At 40.6% G+C, this 26,739-nt stretch overlaps 1 protein-coding gene across 3 annotated transcripts in view; it reads right to left on the bottom strand.

Annotated features, from left to right (window-relative positions):
* Positions 1-26,739, bottom strand: part of SNTG2 (syntrophin gamma 2) — a 322,790-nt gene that overhangs the window by 170,216 nt on the left and 125,835 nt on the right. For all 3 annotated transcript variants that reach the window (XM_085847014.1, XM_085847013.1, XM_085847016.1), the window contains exons 3-7: positions 18,869-18,994; positions 17,686-17,742; positions 10,474-10,531; positions 3,743-3,786; positions 2,909-2,950 (exon numbers count right to left, since the gene is read on the bottom strand). In XM_085847014.1, the coding sequence (XP_085703140.1) occupies positions 2,909-2,950; positions 3,743-3,786; positions 10,474-10,531; positions 17,686-17,742; positions 18,869-18,994 (327 nt within the window). The remainder of the gene's footprint in view (positions 1-2,908; positions 2,951-3,742; positions 3,787-10,473; positions 10,532-17,685; positions 17,743-18,868; positions 18,995-26,739) is intronic.

Genomic DNA, 26,739 nt, shown 5'->3' with positions numbered 1-26,739 from the left:
TTAGTAATGTTCACAAAGCTTTTGTTTCTAAAGCTTCCAGGAGTAAGAAGTGGTGGAAGGAATGGGGTTTTGGCATATAGAATTGCTCCATTGTTTAAAAGGCAAGGAAGGGGCCAGAAGAAATTTCATGGTAAAGAGGAAAGACTTGGCACAGCAAAAAAAAAATGGCCAATCTGCATCGGTCTTTGGAAGCCAGATTAGATATATGAGCCTGTCCAGGAGGAGTCGTGGCTGACACTCCAAAGACGAGAGAGAGAGAGAGAGAGAGAGAGAGAGAGAGAGAGAGAGAGAGAGAGAGAGAGAGAGAGAGAGAGAGAGAGAGAGAGAGAGAGAGAGGATGTCAGACTTTATATGTAGATTGTTATGTCACATTCCAAGTGGCTTAAACACTGTGATTCAAGCAAATGATGGGATGACTGGACTAAAGGTACAAGTACGAGTGAAGTGGCCAAACAGTGTTTAATCTAAGTTATATAATACATGGGGAGTTAATCATATTATGAAGATAATCATCGGCCATACATTTATGAGGTGTGCAAATAGGACAGAATACCCCCCTAACCCCCCCCCCGCCCACCCCCAATGCTTATACAGGACTTCATACGTTCACCTTACATTGACCCCCAAATAAAACTATTTGCTCCCAAACCTGCTTTCCTTTCACTTCCCACATAACCCTGACTCTGTCCTCTCTCTCATCTCTCTCTCACCTCACTTCTTTTCCTTTTCACAATTTTAAGTTTTGTCAATTTAACCTTAAACCATCCCTCCCCCTCGAATTGTGTACACAAGTAATAAATAGATAGTCCTTGAGCTGAAGATTAAGATTTTACAAATCTCTATTATGGAATATTGAAATATTTTCTCGACACTCTACACTACAGAGATTGTCTGTTGATTCCACCCCATTCGATTACACGTCATTGATGGCATAATGATAACTAAATCTAGGTAATGATTGTTTGCTTGTTTATTATGAATAACATTTTGATGGTCAGAGGAAATATTTTGTGTGTAAACTTTATATATTATGGCTAGGATGGACTCAACCGAGTGTTTCATTAATGTTTCCAGTCAAAAAAAAAACACAAAATCACAATTATGAGTCTGAGTTCAAGTGTTTACATCTCGAGTAAGAATCCATACAGGTCCAACACACCCTGAACTTGAGACCTGGATCACTGTTACTCTCGTTGTAAACTTACATAAATTACTTACTTGTGCACGCAACATCGAACGAGCTTCACGTGTATTTGTTTGCATTTACATAATTGTTTTATTCCAATATGCATTGTCTTCCGCAGGCGAGTTCTGCAAATAATAAAACTCAATTTTAAATGCAGACCTTGTTTGTGATTAAATATCAAGGATTCTCTCTATAACTCGACAATGTAATTCCAGCTTGGCGTAGACCTGAACCCGATCCCCCAGATGAAAATGCACAGATGTCGTTCTGGAAGTAATTTTCATCCAATAAAGTAGGGAGGAAGTTTATAACATTGAATGATGCACTGGGTTGTGTGTGTGTGTGTGTGTGTGTGTGTGTGTGTGTGTGTGTGTGTGTGTGTGTGTGTGTGTGTGTGTGTGTGTGTGTGTGTGTGTGTGTGTGTGTGTGTGTGTCTTCAGATGTGCAAGCCACATGACTGCTCATGCATGCACACAAAACACACACACACAAACACATCTCGTTTTTTCACAAACAACTGTTCCTAACAGAGCCTGGTGTTGGCTTAGTGGTTAGGGTGATGGCTTGGGATCCCAGGATCCTGAGTTCAAGCCCCGTTGGCTGCTGAATTAACACCAGGGGGTTGACTCAGCCTGTCATCCATCTGAGGTCGGCAAAGTGAGTACCAGTGTACTGGTCCCGGTGTATGCCCCGGTTAGAATAGGTGTACCATATCCCTGTGTGTCGTAAGAGGCGACCAGGGTTGGCGTCAGGAAGGGCATCCGGCCATAAAAAAACATTGCCTCAAGAAAAAGCCTAACCCCTGCACAGCAGGGAAAAATGGCTGTAAAAATGGTCATTTTTTTTCAACTGTTCCTAACAATTCTATCACACACAAAAAAAAATAATAATAAAAATTTAAAAAACAAACACACAAACATCAAAACACACAAACACACACACACACACACACACACACACACACACACACACACACACACACACACACACACACACACAAACACACATTCTCATCCATACATACAGACAAAAACACACACACATACTCATCCATACAAACAGACAAAAACAAACAAACACACAAACGTACACACACACATACTCATCCATACAAACAGACAAAAACAAACAAACACACAAACGTACACACACACACTCACACAAGCGTACACACACACACACACACACACACACACACACACACACACACACACACACACACACACACTCATCCATACATAGAGACAAAAACAAACAAACATGCACACACAAAAACAAACACACACATTCTCATCCATACAAACAGACAAAAACAAACACACACAAACGTACACACACACACACACACACACACACACACACACACACACACACACACACATGCACACACACACACACACACACACACACACACACACACACACACATACTCATTCATACAAACAGACAAAAACAAACAAACACACACACACACAAACAAACGTACACACACACACACAAACAAACGTACACACACAAACAAAAACAAATGTACACACACAAACAAACGTATACACACACAAACAAAAACAAACGAACAGAAACGCATACACACTTTCCCGACAGCATGGATCATCAGCCGGGCACCGTTCTCCCACCGAGGTTGAAGTGTGTTTGTGCCACAAAATCAAGTTCAATGAAAAGTTATCAAGAACTCTCACAACCCCCACCCCAATCACTTACAACCTCATCGTGGGTACAAGTCGTCACGTTGATCCCATTCACCTAGGTATGAAGAAGGCACCAATGAAAACAAGAACAATGGTGAATGTGGCGATGCCAAAATAACAAGAATAAAGGAAAATCCTGTTTGAATCATGACAGAGAATAATTTAATGTGTCCATAATTGTGTGGTGTTGGTAAAGGCCTGCCTGATATGAATTACCCACTGTCAGTAGTAGCATTCAGTTTTCGGTCAGAATGAATGAATTACTGAGCGAGTGGCTTTCTTCCAATGTACAGCACTAAGTATGTTGGTGATTCAAAAGGCAAAGGAATTTGTAAAAGAAATTATGTTTCACCACTTCTTCATTCGTGTGTCGCACAAGACTGCAGAGAAGCCTCACTGGCTGTGCCCACAGCTGTGCCACTGTTGCAGTGCCCTCTGCTGGTTAGGACAGGAATTTGTAATTTGTTCAGGGTGCCGGCAACAGCTCGCCTACTCTTCGCGAAGGACACTGTGGGATCTTTTACGTCTACCAACGAATGCTGGCAGATGGTGCGTCCGTTTAGCATCCACCCAAGAGATGGCTCACATTGATGAATCACCATGTCTGTGAAACACCAAGACGACCTGTTGTAGCCAGGTCTGGATCCCACCACAGGCTAGACAGCTTAGAGGCGAGTGTGCATACTTCTAGGCCATCCTGACAGCCCTGTTTTATGGAGAAGAAAGTGCGGCTAATGTTTCAAGTGTTGTTCCTCCGTAAATAAAAAAAAGTAAATAAATTAAAAAATACAAAATAATCAAAAACATTTTTTTATACCATTCCTTAGGAAGTTTTCTCCAGTCTCACCTGCAAGATAGCATCGCCTACAAACAGCACGCCAGTCTGATTCACTGGAACACAGCAGTGCACAAACAACACATGAGGATTGCAGGACAAATTGCACATGTTTCATATTATATTCATGTGAAAATGTAAGACGTTTATACAAGTAGTTTGCATTTTTAGTGACAATCCAAACAAAAGTGACGCGACTTATCAAATAAATTTTATGATCATATCAAGAGGCCGAGTCTGTGCATTTGATAGTGAAGCCGTGTTTGGTACGACTCAGCCGGGGTTCGAACCACTGGACTCCCAGACTTGGAGCGGCTACGCTAACCACATTAAGTTTGGTAGTCAAGGGCCAACTTTTTTGTGCAGTACCAGCATGGCAATTCTGTGTCCTACTCACATAATACTGTTTGAGTGTCATATTAATCGGTGTTCAAAAATCTCCAAGGGAGGTATTAGCTCCACAACATCTCTGTGTTTATCCATATCTTTATCATTTTAAATATTGCTTTCTGAAACTGCAAATGTGATTCATTATTATGTTTGTATGCCATCAAGCTCTTTAACGTCAAATATGTATATATATATATATATATATATATATATATATATATATATATATATATATATATATATATATATATATGTACTGTACTTAAAACAAAATTAATCCTATTATTTTCACAATCCAATGCTGCACCAATACAATCATACTTACAGCAACCAGCACACACCAAGAAACTTTGCTTTTGTAAATGGAAAATATGATTACATTGCCACCAGCTTTTTATGAATGAAAAATCAATTGGCCATGGCATGTTTCATTAATACCCAAAACAATTTCTCCTTTTCACTGTAATTATAACTATATAGACAAGACAACTAGCTTCATGTCTGTTCAATATGATGAACATTCCTAAATTCAGAATTCTGTCCTTGCTCAGAACTGGAAGGTGGCAAAATGATGATTAATTTGCAATCTCACTAAAATAAGGCAATTCTCTGAACGTACATCTGATCATGAAATAAACCAAAATGGCTCGGTCAATATCCAACAAGTTGCAACCTTGCTCGGGTAACCAGGATTAGGCCGTCCCCATTAAATAACACCCCCACCCCCACAATCCCGCCACAAGTGTGGGAAGACGTTTTGCGATTTTCTCCTGTACATGTGGAATAGTGCAAGTGGTGAACCAGTGACCCTTGCCAGATAGGAAGGGGGAGGGGGAGGGGGAAGGGGGTATTGAGGGTGGGGAAATGATGCCAATTCTGAAAACAAATCCTCTTCCTCCAGGAGGGATCCTTTTGCGTATTTCTAGTTCTTGAAATTGACAACATTCATAGAACAAAGTTCTGTTGCAATTAACAGCATGGCTTGCTCCGTTATTGAGAGTAAATGCAGAAGACATCACAGAGCAACTGAGGAAGGAATGTGATATCACTGAGTAACGGGCAGTCTGTGTTCAGATTAACAAGATTAACAAGCACATAGATATAGGGGCGAGGTTAGAAAAGGACATGGATCGGGGATGACTTCAGATGGCAGTTTCAATTATTGAGTAGCCAGATAAAAACCATATGTTTAAGCTGCAGACTGCATGCTGCTGTGATATAAACACAATGACACAAATCGAAAAAAAAAAAAAGAAGAGCAGCGGAGAGATTTTTGTGATGAGTTGGGGATGAAAGCTGAAATGTATTCATAGTCATTCATGGATAATCCAAGTTCGTTTTTTCCTAAAATTGCCTAAAATTAACAAAATTCATACGTTGCACGAGGCTGTCAAGACCACAGACAAATTGCAAAGAAGATTTTATAATAAAATTCCAAAATTCCTATATTATACGTTCACAATACTATCTTTCAATCAGTGCTTCAAGGTAGTAGCCCACGACTGCACTTTACCTATCCACAAAATACTACAGGTCACTACATTACATTTCCTTCCCTCTCCACTCCTCCCGTTGATCCATTCCTTTGCTTGGCCCAATGCCCCACTGTCAGTGCATTACCTTTCCACTGTTCATCATCTCGCTCTTAAGGCCCGGTCACACCTTGACGTTTTAGCCAACGTATGCCGATTTTTAAAAAAAAAATTCTAAAACGCTGGCACACGTTGAATACGTTATGGGTAAGTTTTGATAACATTGAGAGCACGCTGAAAAACATTGCCATACGTCGTTGTACGTTGGCTTTAAACGTTGTACTTTTTGGTTGTCCTCAATTTTTTTCATGCTTGAAATTTGACGACGTATGCCGGCGTATGACTCACACGTTCCGCTACGCTGGCCACAAGTTGTATGCACGGTCTGCGATCGTTGACAGACGTCAACACATGCTACTTGTAAGTTAATCATAAGTTGAGACACGCCGAGGTAATGTTTAGCGTACCCGAAACTTATTTCTAACCTATGATTAACGTGTTGTTGGCACGTTACGCGATCGTTGCCACACGTCGACAGACGTTACTTTTAAGTTACTCATAGGCTGAAAGACGTCGGTATAATGGATCGTCCTTGCGTCAGCGTCCACGGCCACGGCCAGGACACTTATTTGCAGCATTCTTCAAACTTTTCTTCAGCATGACGAGGATGTTCACACTTCGATGTCTAGCTTGGCTATGATTCCAATTGTCCATCGGCAGCGTCTATTTAAAATAGTCGAGTTTGAGCGTTTTAACACGTTCAGAAGAAACGCTTCAAATTTTAAAACCCCAGCGTCAAAAAACAAAGGCGAGTGACAGCAATTTAAATCGTTCATTGTAAACAATGAAAATACTTGAGTGGTACCGTTTAAAAGTCGTTGAGTGTAAAAAAAATCCAATTGTTGAGTGCAAGCGTCTACTTTCAATGGTGGAGATGCAGCCATTTAAATCGTTGAGTGGCAGCCTATGAATAACAAACCCCACGTCACCGGCAAAGATAAACTGCCGCACGATATGGATAAGTTAGGCTATCGTTGGGCATAGTTTGTGAACGCCGGCTTCACGATAATTATTCGTTGGTATATCGTATCTATAAGTAATCAAAGCGCTCTATGCACATTATTAGTTCATTGTGCATTTGTCCAACCCGTTATGAATAGACCTAAATCGTAAAAACAAGCTATAGCTCATTGTTGAAAAAGCCCCATAAAAAATTAGCCGCGAAGAACTTCGAACAATGGTGAAAAGATGTCTCCTACCCGTGGACACACGGACGCAAGGAGGATCCATCATAACCCACACCCTCCCCCTCACACTCACCTACTACTGCCAACATGAACAAACTACTACTAATACTAATACTAATACTGATACTGATACTGATACTGATACTGATACTGCTGACATGGACATCGACTCAAAAAGGACTCGAAAACACTGTTGGGTTCCCCTTTTATGAGCAGCATTTTTATATACCAATTCCCAAAACCGCTGGGAACACGTCTTTATATGGCAGTTGTAAGCTAGAAACACGTTCATTTATTTTTTTTTGTCGACCGGAAGACGTCATTGGAATACGTCTACATACGTCGATGTGTGTTGGGACGACATAAAGAATTGGTTCAAAGCACGTCAAACATAAGTTAGAAATAAGTTTCGCGTAAAAAAGACATTACCGCGACGTGTTTCGACTTATGAGTAGCTTATAAGTAGCCTTTGTGGACGTGTGTAAGCGTCCACATATCGTGTGTAAAACTTATCCCCATCGCATGCGGAACGTGTGTCATACGCCGAGTACGTCGTAAAATTTTGAACATGTTTAAAATCTCTTGACATACTCTACTTACTACGACGTATGATAGCGTACTTTAGCGTTCTACTCACGTATACCAAAATTACTCATTCCGTATTTGACGTGCCCCAACGTTTTAGACACATTTTTCTTAGGTCGACATACGCTGGCAAGATCGCCAAGGTGTGACCGCGATGTTGACACTTCCATTTCTACGGCAGTTATGATTCGAATCGTTGTGCGTCAGCCTTTTAATAGGCTACGTCACGACATCGTCGGCGATGCGTGCAACGCGCTATGCCTAAGTTAGACTATCGTTGGGCATAGGTTGTGTAGGCCGAATTTTTTTTTAAAAACATCAAAAGTTCAACGTAAGCCAGCGTTTTACATACATTTTAATACGTTGCCATCGCTGGCTAAAACGTCAAGGTGTGACTGGGCCTTTACATGAGCCTCGACTTTGTGGACAAAAAGGTACTGTGCTTCACAGGCCAGGCATTGTATCACAAAGTGTGCCGTCCCTTATATCGACGTCAATTTGAGGACAGATCTACAAACATTAGTTGGTGAACATTAAAGATTTTATGGTGTCTTTATATGAAACACAGCTGAAGTATCTGCCAGCACACTGAACAAATTCCAAACAAGTAAAAGTACATTCAAAGTACACCACCCCAAAACCAAATAAATATATAACAAATCCTCGAGCGCGCAACATCGCCGGGCGCCTTCGGCTTCCAGCGATGCCACCGTGAAGCACATGGAGACGGAATTGGGAAGGAACAGTGTACAATAATTGATTGATTCATTAATTTCGTAATTAAAATAAATAAATAATAATCGTGAAATAATTAGTTTATTAACCAATTGTCTAATAGCACACCGAAACCACCACTGTTTTATCCGAATCTGTAACTTTTTGAAAATTGAGTAATTCATCGAAAAATGAAAAATTAATCGATTAATTGATAATAAAAAAAAATTGCAAAAACATTCCAGAGGAATTTCCATGTTTTATTACCTTTTTCCCGCTTTGGGGGAAAAATGGCATGCTAAGGTTGAGCGCCTTTCCACCTTATCGGGGCATTTTTCCAAGACACTTCAAATTACAAAAGTAATAACAACAATAAAACCACTCCAATTTTGAAAATAATAAAATTAAAAAATTTAATCAATAAATCATGCTTAATCTGATCTGAAAAATGTTCAATCAATAAATCAAAAATACCCTTTTATAGCCAAATCCCGTGTTCAATGTTGTGTCTAAATATCAGCTTCCGAGCTCAAAAAGGTGCCCGAGATATCGCCCAGACAAACAAGAAAACAAGAAAACAAACAAAGTAAAAACTGAGTACTCCCTTCCTTTGGTTCCCATTGTGTGCTGCCTTTTTTGGCTGCTGGTTGCATCATTGGTAGCTATGCCACTGATGCAGTGCCCCTATTGCCAGTTCATTTTGCTGACCTTGGAAGGATGATGGGCTGCATCAACCCCTTGGTATTAATTTAGTGGCCAACAGGGTTTGAACTCGGGACTCTAGGATCCCAAGCCACCACCCTAACTGCTAAGCCAACACCAGGCTGCCTTTCCTTTGGTGCCCTGTGCTGGTGGTATGCATCGCCTGGATATGGAATTGGGAATGAGCAGAGTACAATAGCTGTCCTAACCTATAGGTGGCACTACATTTGAGGTACAGGTTTTTTTTGTTTTCAACGTGGAAGCTCGGGGAGGAGCGAGACCATAGAACAGATCAGGATGTAATAGAACAATAGGACAGTAGAAGGAGAGTGGGTCCACAAACAGCAGTATTGAGGGACAAAATAGAGGGAGACTTGGACAAATAATGGATGTGGGCAAGAATGAGGACAATGTGGGAGGAATAAGTAGTCAGTTACAAATCCATTCTTTTTTGCACACAAAGTTGCAGCCCTCAAAGAAAGGTTCACACCTCTGGACAAATTCTCGACATAACTATAAACTGTAGGACACAGACAGGGTGTTGCCCCGTAAAAGTTATTCATCGCTCAGATGGATGTTAAAAGGGGGTTACATTAACTAGCATTAGTTGATGGATAGTAAAGACCCCATGGTATCTTTTTGATGAAGAGTAGACTTGGTAGTCTGGCCAAATTCTATCTTGTTATCCCAACCTACAGGGGGCACTGCATTAGCAACACAACCACAGTCCTTAGGGAATGTTGCAAAACACCTGCAGATGGAATTTTTTGTAACTGACTACTTATCCAAGATGCATATGAATTAATTAAACAATATCCACACAACATGTTGGTGTTTAATTTGATGTGATTATTCTAGTACTGCGCATGAAGGGAGTCAAAATCTCGCTAATTTTGCATTTTTCATATGTAGATGGTGTCTTACACTTTCAAGGAAAATGTCAATTTGTCAGAACGGGAAATAAGCATTTGGGTTACTTGTTCTTTCCTGCCTTTTGAACACCAATCACATTCATATGTACCCAAGAGCATTCATCATGATACAATGTGTGTCCATGGTTATGGACCTCATGTGGTAAGGTGTGCTGTGGAGCAGGACAGTGACTGTTCATCAACGAGCCTGACAATCTGGTAATTGTTGTCAAACAACACAAAATGCTTTTTGCATCCATCATGAAGTAAATCAGATTCCTGGACCTAATGAAACAGATTTGAAAAGAAAGGAACAGCATCTGATCCAATTGGATTACTGATGATTCACTGAAAGGTAGGATATTGAAGCAACTTGCCAACGAAACAAAGTTTGTGTCAGAAAAATCTCTCCCAAAATAGATTAACACCACCTTCAACGACAACCCCTGGTGGGGTGAATGGGAGGGGAAGGGGAGGTGTTTAAGTGAAATATTGTACAGCAAGACAAAGAAATATCAAACCATAATCACGAATCACACTTATGCAGAAAGTACAAAGGTAAGGAACTTCACAAGGCAGTTGAACGGACCACGACCGAAGAAAATTTCAAGTGCAATGGTCACGTGAACTAGCAAAGGTTTATCGCTTCAAGAATTCCATACCTGCTTGATCCTTGAATATTTTTGAGACGACCACTGGGACATTATGTTCTGCTCCACCCTGTTTAAGGACAACAAATCACCTGATATTAACACATTGGATGAAGTCACACCGAAGCAATAATGTCACTTGCATCCGAGGACTCATAGAAAGACCATTAAATGGACCAATGTTATGGGATTGGCTTGCACCTCTGCACTTTCACGTTTGAAGGTCATTGCTCTGTCTGGAATCAAACCAACACACAACTTTCAAAATGACGCATGAATGCTAAACGAAGCCTTTTGTGCATGTGCTCTTTGTGTTTTCAGTGACTTGGTTCAGCTCGCCGGGCACTTCAACCTGCCGTTGCCAGCACAAAATCTGTAATTCAAATCGTCTTATAAACATAATGTTCAGCATTTTGATGAAACAGTGGCAATTTCAAAATGGTTTACTATAAATGTTGCGTTCCTCAATGCAAATCGGACTCACGGAAATAGAGGAATCCAAGAAATGGCAGTGGATGAGAGGAGTCGGGTTTGTAATATTTCCTATTTTCACCATTGGAGCGACAACTCATGTAGAATATTGTATTGATAATTATAACATCATACGTAACGTGGTGTGGCAGCCATGTTGGAAAAACGGAAAAACTTTGGACCTCTGTATCTCTGAAACCGCATCAAGGCAACAATAAAAAGAGCAATCAGAGATTGCAGAACCTTGCCAGGACTTCTGTAGTGTGGTGTGTTTTGTGTAGCATTTGTGTACTGGTGTGTTATGTAATTAATGAGACATAATTACAAAAAAAAAAAAAAATTCTGGCTGCCAGACGATGCGTCCGATAAAGTTGAAATTTTAAACATGTATTCCCCATCACCACTAGATCATAAATGAAGTTCCAGAGAAAACATTATTTAAAATTTTTCTTCAATCCAATATGGCTGTCAAACCATGTGACCTATCAATTGTTTCTTGACAAACTTGCACACCCAAGGCCAGGGGAACATTTGTGTGAAGTTTCCCCTCAATTTGCCCAGCCGTTCTGGATTTTATTTAATAGGTTTTAGAGTAAATCCAATATGGCTGCAAAACCATGTGATTTATGACATCATATGTATGAACCTTTTGTTCCTCATGGATAGGTGGTCATATGTGTCAAGTTTCGCCTCGATTTATTCAGGGAATCAGGCCACTTCAGAGAAGATTTTTGTAGGCTATTTTTTTTAAAAACAATGTTGCTGCCAAATCACGTGACCGATGAAGTCATCAACATTTTTTTTTGTGGACCATTTTATCCCCAGATGACCCTCAAAAATTTTTGTACTGATCAGATGTAGCATTCTACATATGCAATTATGACGTCATAATGAGGAACCTATGACATCATGAAAAAAAATCACACTTATTCCCCATGAGGAGTGCTTTCCGTGTGCCAAGTTTCGATTTTTTCTTTGATGCTGTTTCAGAGATATAGGTCCAAAGTTTTTGTTTTTCCAACATAGCTACCACACCATGTAACCTATAACATCATAATTATCATCAAAGCATTCCACATGAGTAGTTGCATCTATGGTGAAAATTTTTTCTCAATCTGACAAGCGGTTGTGGATAAAAACATGAAAGTTCTGTGCGGACAAACAAATAAATGGAAAATCACTCATGGAGTGACAACTTGGCAAACAGCACAAAGTAGAATGGCACTCGGTAGGGCGCATATGGTGGAACAGGTGGAACAGTTCATGTTTTGTATCCCACTTATGAGCTGGATCCGAACCAAAATCCAATCCACTTGTTCTTGTCACCTATCCAACTCATCCACCTTGTTTTGTCATAACTCGTCCACAACTTTTTGAGACAGTAACATATTTAGTTATTGGCTCTATCTATCAATTTTAGAAATCAGTCCTGTGTTGACCTTTTGACCTTAAAATTAATAGCTCGTTTTATTGAACGACCTGACGTGAAAATGCTCTTCAAATTTCAAATCAATCGGATGAAAATTGAGGATTTTAGAAAATTTGGCCCAAATTGGCCATTTGGCATATTTTGACCTTTTGGCCTATGTTTACCTCAAAATTAATAGGTGGTTGAATTCAGTGACCTGATATCTAAATCCTTTTCAAATTTCAACTCGATCAGATGAAAATTGAGGATTTTAGAAAATTTGGCACAAATTGGCCTTTTGGCCTATTTTGACCTTTTGGCCTATGTTTACCTCAAAATTAATAGGTGGTTGAATTCAGTGACCTGATATGTAAATCCTTTTCAAATTTCAACTCAATCAGATGAAAATTGAGGATTTTAGAAAATTTGGCACAAATTGGCCTTTTGGCCTATTTTGACCTTTTGGCCTATGTTTACCTCAAAATTAATAGGTGGTTGAATTCAGTGACCTGATATGTAAATCATTTTGAAATTTCAACTCAATCAGATGAAAATTGAGGATTTTAGAAATTTGGCACAAATTGGCCTTTTGGCCTATTTTGACCTTTTGGCCTATGTTTACCTCACAATTAATAGGTGGTTGAATTCAGTGACCTGATATGTAAATCATTTTGAAATTTCAACTCAATGAGATGAAAATTGAGGATTTTAGAAAATTTGGCACAAATTGGCCTTTTGGCCTATTTTGACCTTTTGGCCTATGTTTACCTCAAAATTAATAGGTGGTTGAATTCAGTGACCTGATATGTAAATCATTTTCAAATTTCAACTCAATCAGATGAAAATTGAGGATTTTAGAAATTTTGACCAAGTTGACATTTTGCTCTATGTTGACCTCAAAATTAATAGGTGGTTGAGTTCAGCGACCACATATGCAAATAGTCTTCAAATTTCAAGTCAATCGGATGAAAATTGAGGATTTTAGAAAATTTGGCCCAATGTGGCCTAAATTGGTCTTTTGGCCTATGTTGATCTCAAAATTAATAGGAAGTTGAATTCAGCGACCTGATATGCAATTGGTCTACAAATTTCAAGTCAATCAGTTGAATATTGATAATTTTAGAAACAATTAAAAATTTTGGCCTATTTTTGGGTTGACCTGATGGCCGATGTTGACCTTTTAACCTATGGTAACCTCAAAATTAATAGGAGGTTGAATTCAGCAACCTGATATGCAATTGGTCTTCAAATTTCAAGTCAATCATTTGAATATTGACAATTTTAGAAACAATTAAAAAAATTGGCCTATTTTGGGTTGACCTGATGGCCGATGTTGACCTTTTAACCCATGGTAACCTCAAAAGCAATAGGTGGTTGATTCCAATGACCTGATATGCAAATCCTGTTCAAATTTCAAGTCAATTGGATGAAATTTGAGGATTTCAGAAAATTTGGTTCAAATTCACCTACTGGTGAGCTCGACCTTTTTGATTGACCAAATTTTATGAAACCTCAATGTGGGACCATCGCAGGATCGGTGGCATTAATCGCTGAAAATTTCTGAATTTTCGGTTGAGCAGTTTGGGCTGGAGGTGAGCGGACAAACAAATACACAAAAAACACAAACACACAAACAAACGGAGGCGATCAACATACTTGTCAAAATGTTTGTTTTTTTTTTGCTAAGTAACAAACAAAGACAGACAGACAGACAGACAGACAGACAAGCGAACCCAAGCACAATACCCTCTCCTTCGGCGAGAGTAAAAATTGAAACTTGGCACACAGCAAGTACTCCTCATGGGGAATAAGTGTGATTTTTTTTTATGACATCATAGGTGTCTTCGTTATGATGTCATAATTGCATATGTAGAACACTATATCTGATCAGTATGAAACTTTTTGAGGGTCATCTGGGGATAAAATGGTCCACAAAAAAAATTTGATGATGTCATTGGTCACGTAATTCGACACCCATATTGTTGTTTTTTGTTGATTTTTTTAAACCTTCAAATATCTTTTCTGAAGTGGCTGAATATATTGAGGTGAAACTTTATACGTATGACTGCCTAACCATGAGGAACAAAAGGTTCACACATATGACGTCATAGTTTGGCACCCATATTGGGTTTACACTAAAACCTATCAAAAAAAATCTTCTTCTCCAGAACAACTGGACAGATCAAGGGGAACTTCTCATAAATGTTCCCCAAGCTTTGTGACCATACTCTGTACAGCCATCCATCCATTGTGACCATACTCTGTACAGAGCATTGATGCTGCCAAAGCAGTTTCCTCAGCAATTGGGCACTATCCTGGACAGGTTACCATTCTGACACAGGATACATGAATGGCTCAATCATCCCAGCAAGCAGCAAGCTGGTACCTCAGAAGGATGACAGGCTGAGTCAACCCGACCTGGTATTAATTCAACTGCAAAGCATAATTTGAACTCAGGACCTTAGGATCTCAAGCCCACCATCCTAACCGTGAAGCCAACACCAGGCATATTGGATTGAGTGAAAATCTCAAAAGTATTCTTTCTCTTGAACTGCTTAATCAATTGACGTGAAACTTCACAATTATAATCGAGTAGTGATGGGGAATACATATTTTAAATTGTAACCTGATCAGACGCATAGTCTAGCAGTCAGAATTATTTAATTTTTCTGATTTGGGTTCTTTGAGGGGGGGGGATAAGGCTCACTTGGCTGTGCCTGGATGGGTTTGAAATTTGAGTAGTATCAGCTGAAATGTGAATCCTATCCAGGTTCCTCTTGATGACTTAATCTTTTCTTTTTGCTCGTTTGGGTTCCTTCTGATTACACCAATACAGGACTGTACCTCTTTGGTCTTCCATTTGATTTGATTTCAATATATTTTAATCCCATTCTAAATTCAATTGAATAATAAATAATAAACGTCATGGGTCTGGGTCAGGTGTCCGATCAAAGCGGGGTTGCATCAAAGCAGGACGTCTTGGTACCCGGTCATCACTGCCAGCAGTTATAACATGGAGCCTTGCAGATCTTTCAGTCATTGTTGGATTTACATTGACATCCTGAATCAGTTCTCTGCTTGCCAGTATGCTGAGTTTGGATGGGTGACCTGATCTGGGTAAAGTCTGGATGGCATGATACATCTTCCACTTCTTTGTGATGTATTTCACCATACTAAAAGGGATACTTAATGACTGAAATGTTCTTATAACCCTCTCCTGAATGGTGCTTCTCCACCCTTTTATGTCTGACTTATTTTGAAACGTCTTTGGCCTTCATGTTTGCCTTGTTGGTTGATGAAGTGTTTCACCATAAAAACTCCTGAGATAAGTGTAGGAACTTCATTTTTAAGTTAAACCACTGATTACATACAGGTGAAACCTATTGCACTTATTTTGTAACTTTTCAAACAAATAATTTCCTCCTGAAGTGATTAAGGGGAATTAGGCAAAGGGTTTGAATACTTATGCAACTGAGAATCATCTGATTTTCTCTGTTAATCTATCTTATTCACATTTTATTTGCATTTTTTTATTAACCTTTATCACTTTGGAGTAGTTTGTGAAAACTATATATATATATATATAAACATACACACATATATTAAGTTTGATTTGAAAACATGAAATAAGCTCAGCTGGCATCAAAATGTGAAAATTTTGGATGGGAGTAAATACTTTTGCGGGCCACTGTATGTACGTATATACAGTATGTACAACCGAAAATCATAAAAGAAAACAGGGCTGGCCCAATCGCCATCAAATTTTACAAATGTGTTGGTAGTACCCAGGGTCAGGACAAGAACACAAGTAACCCCCCTGCTCCCCTTGCACTGGGAGGGGGGGGGATGACTTGGCAATGCCCCAAAGGGAGCGGGTAATTCTAGTTTGTAAAAAATTTTAAAACATGACAAATCGTGGGGTTACCCCAGATTTATCTTCTTCCTTGTAGCAGATTCAATACATCTGGACTCGAGAGTCATGAGACATCCTAAAAGTGCAGAGAATCAAAAGCCAAATATTGGGCGGTGGACAGGAAGTCAGTTTGGTACAGGTCCACATCATGGAAATGCCCTGTTGAGATGCCTATCCATTGCGATCCTCGATCATTGCTTGAAGTTCATCTCCATCGAGTCTCTTCGCATAATCTTTTCCAGGTAAACAAATTTGCTTCGGTTTTTGTGCTCCATTCTGCCGGTTGATATTGCATTCAGCACAAATGGTCAGTAAAAAGAATGCCAGACAGCGGAAGGAAAAACCTTGAACTTCAACAAATAACTCCTGTCAATTTGACATGGTGAATTTGAAATGGTGCAGATGGTCTTAAGAATACCTTATTTGAATTGTCGGATACGAATTGGTCGAATTTACTGGTGTTTGAATTTGTGAGAGTCAACTGAATTGGTATGTACTGTGTGTCCCTAATCATTTTACATAATTTCTCTGCTTCACAATCAATTCATATGTATCATTCATGAAATATGGGACATCAGCAATGCATTATTCAGATCACTTTGAGGCCATACACATATTATGTTTGTAAAAGGAGGTGGGGAGTAGGAGGTAAATTGAGATAAAAAGCAAATTGAAACAAGGAAGGAACATAGTATATGTAAGATAGGAGAATTGTGGTAATGGTGTTGGGAGAGGTGACGGAGTAAATAGAAAGATTTGTAGGATGGGGTGGGCATGAAAGGCATGATATTCCGCAATCCTACCCTCATCCCCCCATCTCCCCCACTAATTCCTGCCTCCCTCCCACTTCTTGTATTCTCGAAGCATGCCATGCAACAGACTGACTTGCTGGCAAGTGAATTAGACCGCCATTTGAGCAATGCTGTGATATTCAATGCTGAGATTTTACATCCCATGCAGGTCGATGTATGGACCCCCAATATGTGAACAACATTTTTATAATATGTATTTTTATCTCGGTCTTGAGGCTCAAGGATGGGCAGAACAACAGGGTGAAATGGATCAACAGACAAAATGGGGCAAAGAGAAAATAGTGGGACAACAAAGACATGTTGCAGGAGAAGGGTGATAACAAGGTCTCGGTGGGAGTAGTAAAGATCAGTCGAGGAAATGAGAGAGACTATGAGGTGGGCTGCAGACTTAAAATGCTGTAGGAAAGAGCTATGGACAACAGACTCAGGAGAACAGTACCGCAGGCAAGAAATGTGGGTATGAAAAATGGAAGTGAGTGTTGAGTTTACACTTGTGAAACATAACAAGGAAACAATTCCCATACTTCACATCACTTTCCATGACCTTTCGCAAAGTTTGTGAACAAGGTGGAAGGTTAAAAATGCAATGGCAGTGGCCAGAAAGAAAACGAAAGAAGCACCTTAACGCTGAGTCCAAATCCACCATCCCTCTGTCTTCTGAGAATTACCATCCTCTCCTGTGAGAAAAAAAAAACACAAAGCCATCTGCATTTTCCAATCACACTCGCCTTCCCCTCCCTTCAGTCAGTTACATCTGATGGACAGTGATCTAAGGCTAATGAAAGACCTCACGTACGTCACTTCTAGCACAAGGACATTAGAAGACAATAACAGATCAACAAAGTAGAATGTGATTTGAACCTGGGATCCCAGAATCATGAACTTGAAGAAACATGAAGGTAAGTTCTTCTGCACAAGGAATTGTTTTTCAATCTTACATCAATTACTTCATTATTGCTCTGATAACCTTATATTTTCCCACCACTTTGATATAATTTCATCCAACTGTTTGTGTCTCGATGTAATTCATAAACAGTCATCTTATGTCTGCCATGTCTCCTCTCTGAAACCACCTAAACTGAATATTCTCAGCTTAAATTTTATCCACCAAAATTTCTGCCTCACTCCACTCCTTTTCTTCTACAGTATAGAATTTATATCAATAACAACAGCAATAATAATAATAATAATAATAATAATAATAATAATAATAATGTTCAAGTATATAATTCAATTTAAATATAGGTTTAAAGGCGTATAAATAAATAAATAAATTCTGGGTTTTACCGCCATTTTACCCAGTGTCTATTACATTACCCTCTTGGACACTTTACATCACCCTAGTTCTTCATGCCTCGTGTTTGTGTCCTTTATAACGTCCTTAAAAACAGTAGGTTTCATTTTTGAAATTATTTTCAAAGGTGTTTGACCGCCAGGCAGGCAGAGAAAATAAAAATGTAATCTCACTCCTCTCTGTGCATGTGTGGTCAGGACAAATTCGGAGCCAATGTACAGTAAAACGAGAAGCTCGTCTTCCTATTCATGTTCAAAATATAACATTTGATTCAGATAAGTTTTTCCTCCATCATAAACTGATAGACAGGCAGACAGACAGATGGATGGACGGAAGGATGGACATTAATCAATTACTTAACCCCACTTTTCACTGCACATGCGTGGGGTAATAATAATAATAATAATAATAATAACAATAATAATCTTTATTAGAAACAAACAAAGTGATACAAAGTCCCAAAGGATATACATCAACTGCCAATTTATAAGAACAGATGAGGCACATACACTACTGGTCGCTCCCTTGCAGACCACGTTCAGCTTTTGGATGGTGAGTACATCACGTGTGAGACGAAGCTGCACCTCATACGAACCAGACTGTCCGTCGTGAAGGAGGACCCGGCCCGTCTTGCACTGCCAAACATGCGCACGTCAGGTCAATGATTACATACGACACAGGTGAAGGTGCACAATGAGAACTCGAGAGATGTTTTTTAATTTTGGTATGATGGAATTACATCGCTTCCGCATGATCAGCCGTGTTCTTGCGAGCTAACCTTCGTAGGATATCATATACATATTGGCATACTTGGAGTCAAGGTTCCCCCTTCCATAAACCTTCCATGATATCTGATAGAAATCTGATGAGAATATTATCAGTTATCCAGAGCGATGTTTGTCAGTGTTCAAGTCGAATATTTCATTTCATAAACAATTTAAACCTGACAGATCAATCAGCGAAACATTCCACGATGAAGGATGGCGTGCTTCACGACACTGTTCCCCTTGCTTGCGCTACATGAGACGGAAACTTTCGATGAATTTAATGCCGTCGAGAATCAAAAGCAGCAGCAAAAAAAGTTAGAGGTGAGCATACTACCGCTGAGATTCCCTGCCATGAAGTATACAAACATCCCTACTGGCTTTGCTCTCATCTTTGTTTCCCCCCCCCCCCCCCATTGATGCACTTCTGCTGCTAACGGTATTATCAAAATGTTTCCAGTCATATTCATTCAGAGCTATCCCCATGGTGTTCAGCACCGAAGGGCAAAATAGCTTGGTCGGTTCTTTTCAATCAATCAATTTCTTATGTAGCTGTGTTTTCTTGGTAACGAGCAATTAGGCACGACTCGTTGCTTTCACAACGAGTACAAGAATTTTGGTTTTTCATTTCATTTACATGATTCATTATGCTGTATTGTGGAATACAAAATTGTTGCACATTTTATTTAAGTTTTTTTTTTTTTTTTTAAGTGGGACATTATTTCAAGCAGGTTGGCAGGATAGGTTAGAGCCTTGGAGGCATGCACATTCACCTTTGTGCAGTGTGGCCTGGGTTCAAATCCCAGCCCAGCTATAAACTGTCCTCGCATTTCACATGCAGGCCGAGGCATCAATGTGCGCACCATCCCTCAGATGGACCTTAAGTCAGAGGACTTAAATTGAATGACTGCAGAAACTTCATCTTGAATAAAAATTAATCAAAACAAGAAGAATTTGCCTTTTGTTCCAGGTTTTCCATCGACACGACGTTCATATGATGGTTAAATTTTCGACTGATATCTAATCATCAGCAAGCAAGTCGAGTAACGAGTTGTTTTTTTTTTTTTTTAAAACAACAACAAAAAAAAAAAACAACTCAAGTGGAACTCGAAAGAAGTCAACAGCTCAGGAGTTGAATGTTCATCTGCAAGGCAATGGTTGTCGTATTGGCATTCAACTCACAGCAACCCACAATTCAGAAGGTGATACTAGCTGGTTTGCAGTCACTGCTGTGGCTACGCAAGAGGTGAACGAGATGCAAACTGTCAGGTTACTGCATCACAAACAAAGAAGATGCAACAAAGTGCCGGTGACATTATTAAAATTCGAGCAAATCTCCAGGTGCCCTGGGAAAAAGGGCCTCAACGATCCGAGAATACACCGAACGCTTCTCCAACGTAACGTACCGCCTGCAACGAAAGTTCACTGCTGACAAAAGAAGCATAACTCTAAATATCACCAAACAATGTAGCATCGACAAGGGGATTATAAACAAGTCGGTGAGGAATGCAATTCTATCAAGAAATCACGTAATAAGCACCACAATCGACCGCCAAACCAATGGACAAACACCGAGACACGATTAAACCAATTTCCTGGGCATACCTCATGTTAATGTTCCGGACTGCGGAAAACCAAATTAATTAGGTGGTGCACAAAACATCAAGCACACATTAATTGTCGCTATCGTCGTTATTGTTGGCACATGCCGATATATATATTTTTTCTGCCCTGTATGTGAATTAATCTCATTTGATTTTACCCACCTCCCATAGGTATGGTCTGATGCTGATGTCTTTTTCAATCACCCAAATGGTGTGCCACTTCCTCAATGATTTGTGTTGTGACTGCTGATGAAAAAAAATCTCTCTGTGACAACCAATCGGGTTTCCTTTATGGACTGCAACACTGGCATAAATTGATAAAATATAACAGGCGATCGCAAACATCCATGTACAGCATATAATGATGTTTCTCCAAAAGCCGCCGCATGCTCCGCCGTACAGTTTACTTTGAGGTCCGCCTCCTGCCGCTGTCATCTCACTGGGTGCTCACACACTTGTTTTACTGCCAGGTCACCCATTCATGCGCAGATGATGTGTGTAATATTGCATTTAACACGCAATTAATTTGCATCTTAAAGAACAGGCAATTTTTATTATTATTTCTAAACATATCTTCATAATTTTCTTTCTTCTTCTTTCATCTGCAGCATATCGTTGTGGATAACATCATTCACTGCTGGGACCCATGTAAGTTAGAACAGGAATCTGAAATTTGTTCAGGGTGCCGGCAATAGCTCGCCTTGTCTTCATGAAGGAGACCATGAGATATTTAACATCCACAAATAGATGGGACGCCCAGTTTAACGTCCATCCGAGCGACACAGCACACGTTGATGCCTCGCCCTGTCTGCGAAACACCAGGATGACAGTGTATATCTGGACAGCTCAAGGGTGTATACCTCTCAGCTATCCTGCCAACTCGATCATTTAAAATTCATTGGATGCCTTGGGTGGTGTCGCAATCGAACCATTGACGTTTTACCTTACAGGTGAGCCTTTTGCAGTTAAAAAAAAAAACAAAGAAAGAAAGAAGCTTTTTGCTTCATTCAATCAACTAATCGATCTATTTCTTTTATAGCGCTTTTCATTTAGAAGAAAAAAGGTCAAACTGGTTTTGCACGAGAATCACCGCTTCATTCTACCATGCGCACAATTCTCAAGGTGAAATACCACCGAAAATCAAACTTGGATAGCTTTCTGTGCTCACAGTCACCTGGAATTATCCGCCGATGTCCTTTCATGGCCCAAGATGACCTTTCTGGACTCTGCAGTCTTCTGTATATGCCTGGTGTTGCCTTAATGGTTCGGGTGGTGGGCTCAGGATCCTCGGATCTTGAGTTCAAACCCCCCTCGGCTGTTAAAGTAATACCAGGTGGAGTTGATTGCCTGTCATCCTTCTGAGGTCAGCGAGATGAGTGCCAGCTTGCTGGTATCCTGCGTCGGAGTGGTGACCGGTCCAGGATTGAGCCCAATAGCCCAGGAGACTGCTTAGGCAGCACCAACGCTCTGCACAGAGTTTGGTCCCGATGGATGGATTCTTCTGTCAAAAAGGTATTCTCTGTTATGCTGCACTCAAACTATTCTTTCCAGCACATGTCAAGGCATGTTGTCCCAAGAAAGTTAAATCAGGAAAATGTGATGGCATGGAAAGGGAAATTTACTTATTTATTATCTGTGCCACTGAAGGTGGATGGAAGTTATGTTTTCACCCGTTTGTTTGTCTGTTTATCTGTCTATTTGTGAGCATATCTCAAAAAGTTACGGACAGATTCGGACGAAACTTGGTGGACAGGTTGAGTGTGGGACAATAATAAGGCAATTAGATTCTGGTTCAGGCCCAGATGCAGATGCGGCCTATCAATGGGTGACAAACCATAAACTATTCAGCGAGGCGGAGGTATGCGCTCCATTGAGTGCTGTTCTAGTTTTTGAAATGCATTTACATCAATAAATTTAATTTCCTTTTATACTGCCTTTGCGAACATACCATACCATAGCAACAATAAGTTTGAACAGGTGATTTATCGAATTTGCATGACTGTTGCATTGCTACGTCTTCTTTTGTATGCCGCACAAGGCTGCGGGGTAGCATCATTGACTGAGAGCGTGGCTGTGCCATTGATACAGTGCTCTCTGTAGGTTATGGCAGGAATTTGGAATTCGATCAGGGTGCCAGCGATAGCTCGGCCTATTTGCATTGGGCCTGGTTGCATTGCCCTTTGTGGTCGCTTTCTCTGATAATGGTATATTAAGATTGCTTGTCCCCTATAGGTTGTCATTAATTGTCTGGAGAACCTTTATGTACAGTATAAAATCACAGCTCAGAGAAGACCAAGGTAACAATGGATAGAAGGATAATATCCTCACAGTTAGGTGGTGGAGAAACAACAAAACAAGGGCACATGAGACGGGGGTGGGGGAGAGAGAGAGAGAGAGAGAGAGAGAGAGAGAGAGAGAGAGAGAGAGAGAGAGAGAGAGAGAGAGAGAGAGAGAGAGAGAGAGAGAGAGAGAGAGAGAGAGAGAGAGAGAGAGAGAGAGAGCAGCTGCCAGCTGAAAGGGGTGGGTGTCATGTGGCAGGAACTAACAGAGAAGGAAAGGATCAAAAATATGGAATTATTTGAGGGAAGTTTGTGATTGTGCTGACTGAAGAAGGTGATTCGATACACAGGAGAAATGAGGAATAAAGGAGTTGAGGAGGCTAGGTCTTCATTTTGGAATGTCAACAAGTTGTGGGTTACAGGAGGAATGCGTGCATCCAGGAAAAGACAAAAGACTCAAACCAGAAGAGCAACAGCAAAAAAACATAAAAGCACCCTGTAAATCAGCAAAGGTATGATGAAGCTAAACGTTAAACACCACGCTGGAGAGATTTTGCAATTTGCCCCGAGTCGAAGATGAAAAACTTTTACATGGAAGATGGGAAAATCAGCTTAAGATGTGCATCCTATGGTGGTTTTAGTTCTTGGATTTGGTTCCAAGAGGAATCAAATGCAAAACCAGACAGTTCACCGGTGAGCATGAGAGCTAGTGATCCACCCTGCCAGTCTTGACAAGTATTATATAACCCAGAATATAAAAGTACATATATTTGCATATACGCTCGTAATTGAATTTTGAAAATACAATGGGAGGGAAGAAGAATTCTTGAGCCATCTCTTTTGCACTGTGGGCGATGCGCGAAATAAAGTGACTGATCAGATGGGTTCATTAGTGATGGATATGAATGATTACAGATGTGGATAATATATACAATGTTTGGTAAAGCATCTTGATTTATACAGATGGGGCACACGTTTCCTGCTGCTTGCTCAAAAGCCTGCCAGCGGGATTCAGGCTTCCTGTCATGTTAGGCCATCGCAAGCCACTGGAAGTGCAGCCGGCTGAGTACAAGGTTGCCTACTGGGGTACAGGCGATATTTCGAGGAAGAAATAATTAATTGTACATCGGATTTCAGAATCAGCATTCCTTTCATTAAACAGCGATCCAAGGCGCATGGTTGTGGTTGTACACGTATCACTTGCTGGAAAAGGACATTAGGAGACATCAGTGTGTCTGAATCACAAGGACACCAAGATGCAAACAAAAAATTACTGTAATTACAAGACAATAGTCGATATTGGAAAAAGGAGCACTGGATATTCAAAGAGCCCCTTACAAATTTAGCAGACTCAGACGTGTAATGGTAGTAATGTCCATTCTGGTCACTTTATACACCACTCATACTCGACAATACTCTGTTGTTTCATATGCAGCATGTGGCTGCTGGTTGCATCATTTTCTGGAAGCACAGCTGTGCCAATGATGCAGTGGCCCCTGTTACCAGTAAGCTGGCATTCATTTTGTCAACCTCAGAAGGACGACAATCTGAGTCAACTCACCTGGTGGTAATTCAATGGTGAGACATGGGCTCAAATTCAAGATCTTCAGATCTTAGGCCAGCTCCACCTTAACGGTTAAGCCAACACCGAACTTGACAACACCATACTCGATATCGCTGTGTCAAAGAGCCATCTACTATAAGTGGATGAGGTGTGTGTGTGTGTGTGTGTGTGTGTGTGTGTGTGTGTGTGTGTGTGTGTGTGTGTGTGTGTGTGTGTGTGTGTGTGTGTGTGTGTGTGTGTGTGTGTGTGTGTGTGAGAGAGAGAGTGTGAGAGAGAGTGTGAGAGAGAGTGTGAGTGTGAGAGTGAGTTTGAGAGTGAGTTTGAGAGTGAGAGTGAGTGTAAGAGTGCGAGTGTGAGAGTGTGAGAGTGAGTTTGTGTGAGAGTGTGAGAGTGAGAGTGTGAGTGTGAGAGTGAGTGTGAGAGTGAGTGTGAATGTGAGAGTGAGTGTGAGTGAGTGTGAGTGAGTGTGAGTGAGTGTGAGAGAGTGTGAGAGAGAGAGAGAGAGAGAGAGAGAGAGAGAGAGAGAGAGAGAGTGAGAGTGAGAGTGAGAGTGAGAGTGAGAGTGAGAGTGAGAGTGAGAGTGAGAGAGTGAGAGTGAGAGTGAGAGTGAGAGAGTGAGAGTGAGAGAGTGAGAGAGTGAGAGAGTGAGAGAGTGAGAGTGTGAGAGAGAGTGAGAGTGAGAGAGTGAGAGAGTGAGAGAGAGAGAGAGAGAGAGAGAGAGAGAGAGAGAGAGAGAGAGAGAGAGAGAGAGAGAGAGAGAGAGAGAGAGAGAGAGAGAGATACTTTTTGTCTATGAATTGCATACGTCTATTCATTAATTACGCATTATTGGAATGTACCTTTTAAACTGCTGAGACCCCTTCAAACTTTGAAAACCTTTTAAGATCCTCAAGGACTTATGACCCCAAAAGTCCAAAAAGTCCCCGAGGACCCAAAATTCCCAAAAAATTCCGAAGGACTCAAAAGTATCAAAAGTTGCCAAGGGCCCAAAAGTCCCAAAAATGTTCCCGAGAACCCAAAAGTCCCAAAAGTTCCCGAGGACCCAAAAGTCCCAAAAGACCGTCAAGGCTGTGAAGACCAATGAAAATTTGGTCCATCAGACCAACGGGCCCATAAGTCTCAAATAATTATGCAACACTTTGTGAGACACGAATACACGCACGCGTGCGCGCGCACACACACACACACACACACACACACACACACACACACACACACACACACACACACACACACACACACACACACACACACACACACGCACGCACACACACACAAACACACACACACACACACACACAAACCTTCTCCTTTTACAAATATATGCAAAAATCGAGTATAATTACTCTCGCCGAAGGAGAGGGTATTACATTTGGGTCGGTTTGTTTGTCTGTCTGTCTGTCTGTCTGTTTGTACGCACAGAACTTTAGTGTTTTTCTCCACAACCGCTTGTCGGATTGAGAAGAAATTTTCACCATTGGAGCGACTACTCATATATAATGTTTTATTGGTAATTATAATGTCATACGTCACGTGGTGTGGCAGCCATGCAGGCCCGTCGCTAGGGGGGGCATTTGGGTGTGATGCCCCCCCATGGCGCATCTGGTGCCCCCCCACTTGTACACCACCCATTTATGCCCTGTTGCACCCTGTGAACAATTAGTGTTTAAGGACGAGCGCCCACTGTGACCTTGCTGTTTAAGAGTTCACCTGTGTGAACTAAAACCCTTATTCCAGATGTTCAACATGGTGAATAATTATTCACCATCTTGAACATCTGGAATAAGGGTTTTAGTTCACACAGGTGAACTCTTAAACAGCAAGGTCACAGTGGGCAATTATAATTGGTAGGTCAACAGCAAGGTCACAGTGGGCAATTATAGTGGGCAGTGGGCAATCACAGTGGGCAAGGTCAATTATAATTAGGCCTTCTTGGATAAACTGTTCTTTAATAATATCCTTCTTTGAATAACAGTCAAGAGACTAGAACGGGCACTCATAGAGCACATACCTTCGCTGCAACTACTTTTTTTGTTCTTGGTATGAGTGTGGGGAACTGGTTTCATATGAATGGTCTTATGACACAAACCACATATCTATAATTTCATGACCCCCCCCCCCCGACTCTCGGGGGCTACGGACTAAACAACAATCAACTCACGTCGTTTT

The sequence above is a fragment of the Eptatretus burgeri genome, chromosome 11 (genome assembly GCF_056783735.1).
Source record: "Eptatretus burgeri isolate ZD-2024b chromosome 11, Ebu_testis_v1, whole genome shotgun sequence".
In the NCBI taxonomy this organism is placed as follows: domain Eukaryota; kingdom Metazoa; phylum Chordata; class Myxini; order Myxiniformes; family Myxinidae; genus Eptatretus; species Eptatretus burgeri.
This window is presented reverse-complemented; position numbering and strand designations above follow the sequence as displayed.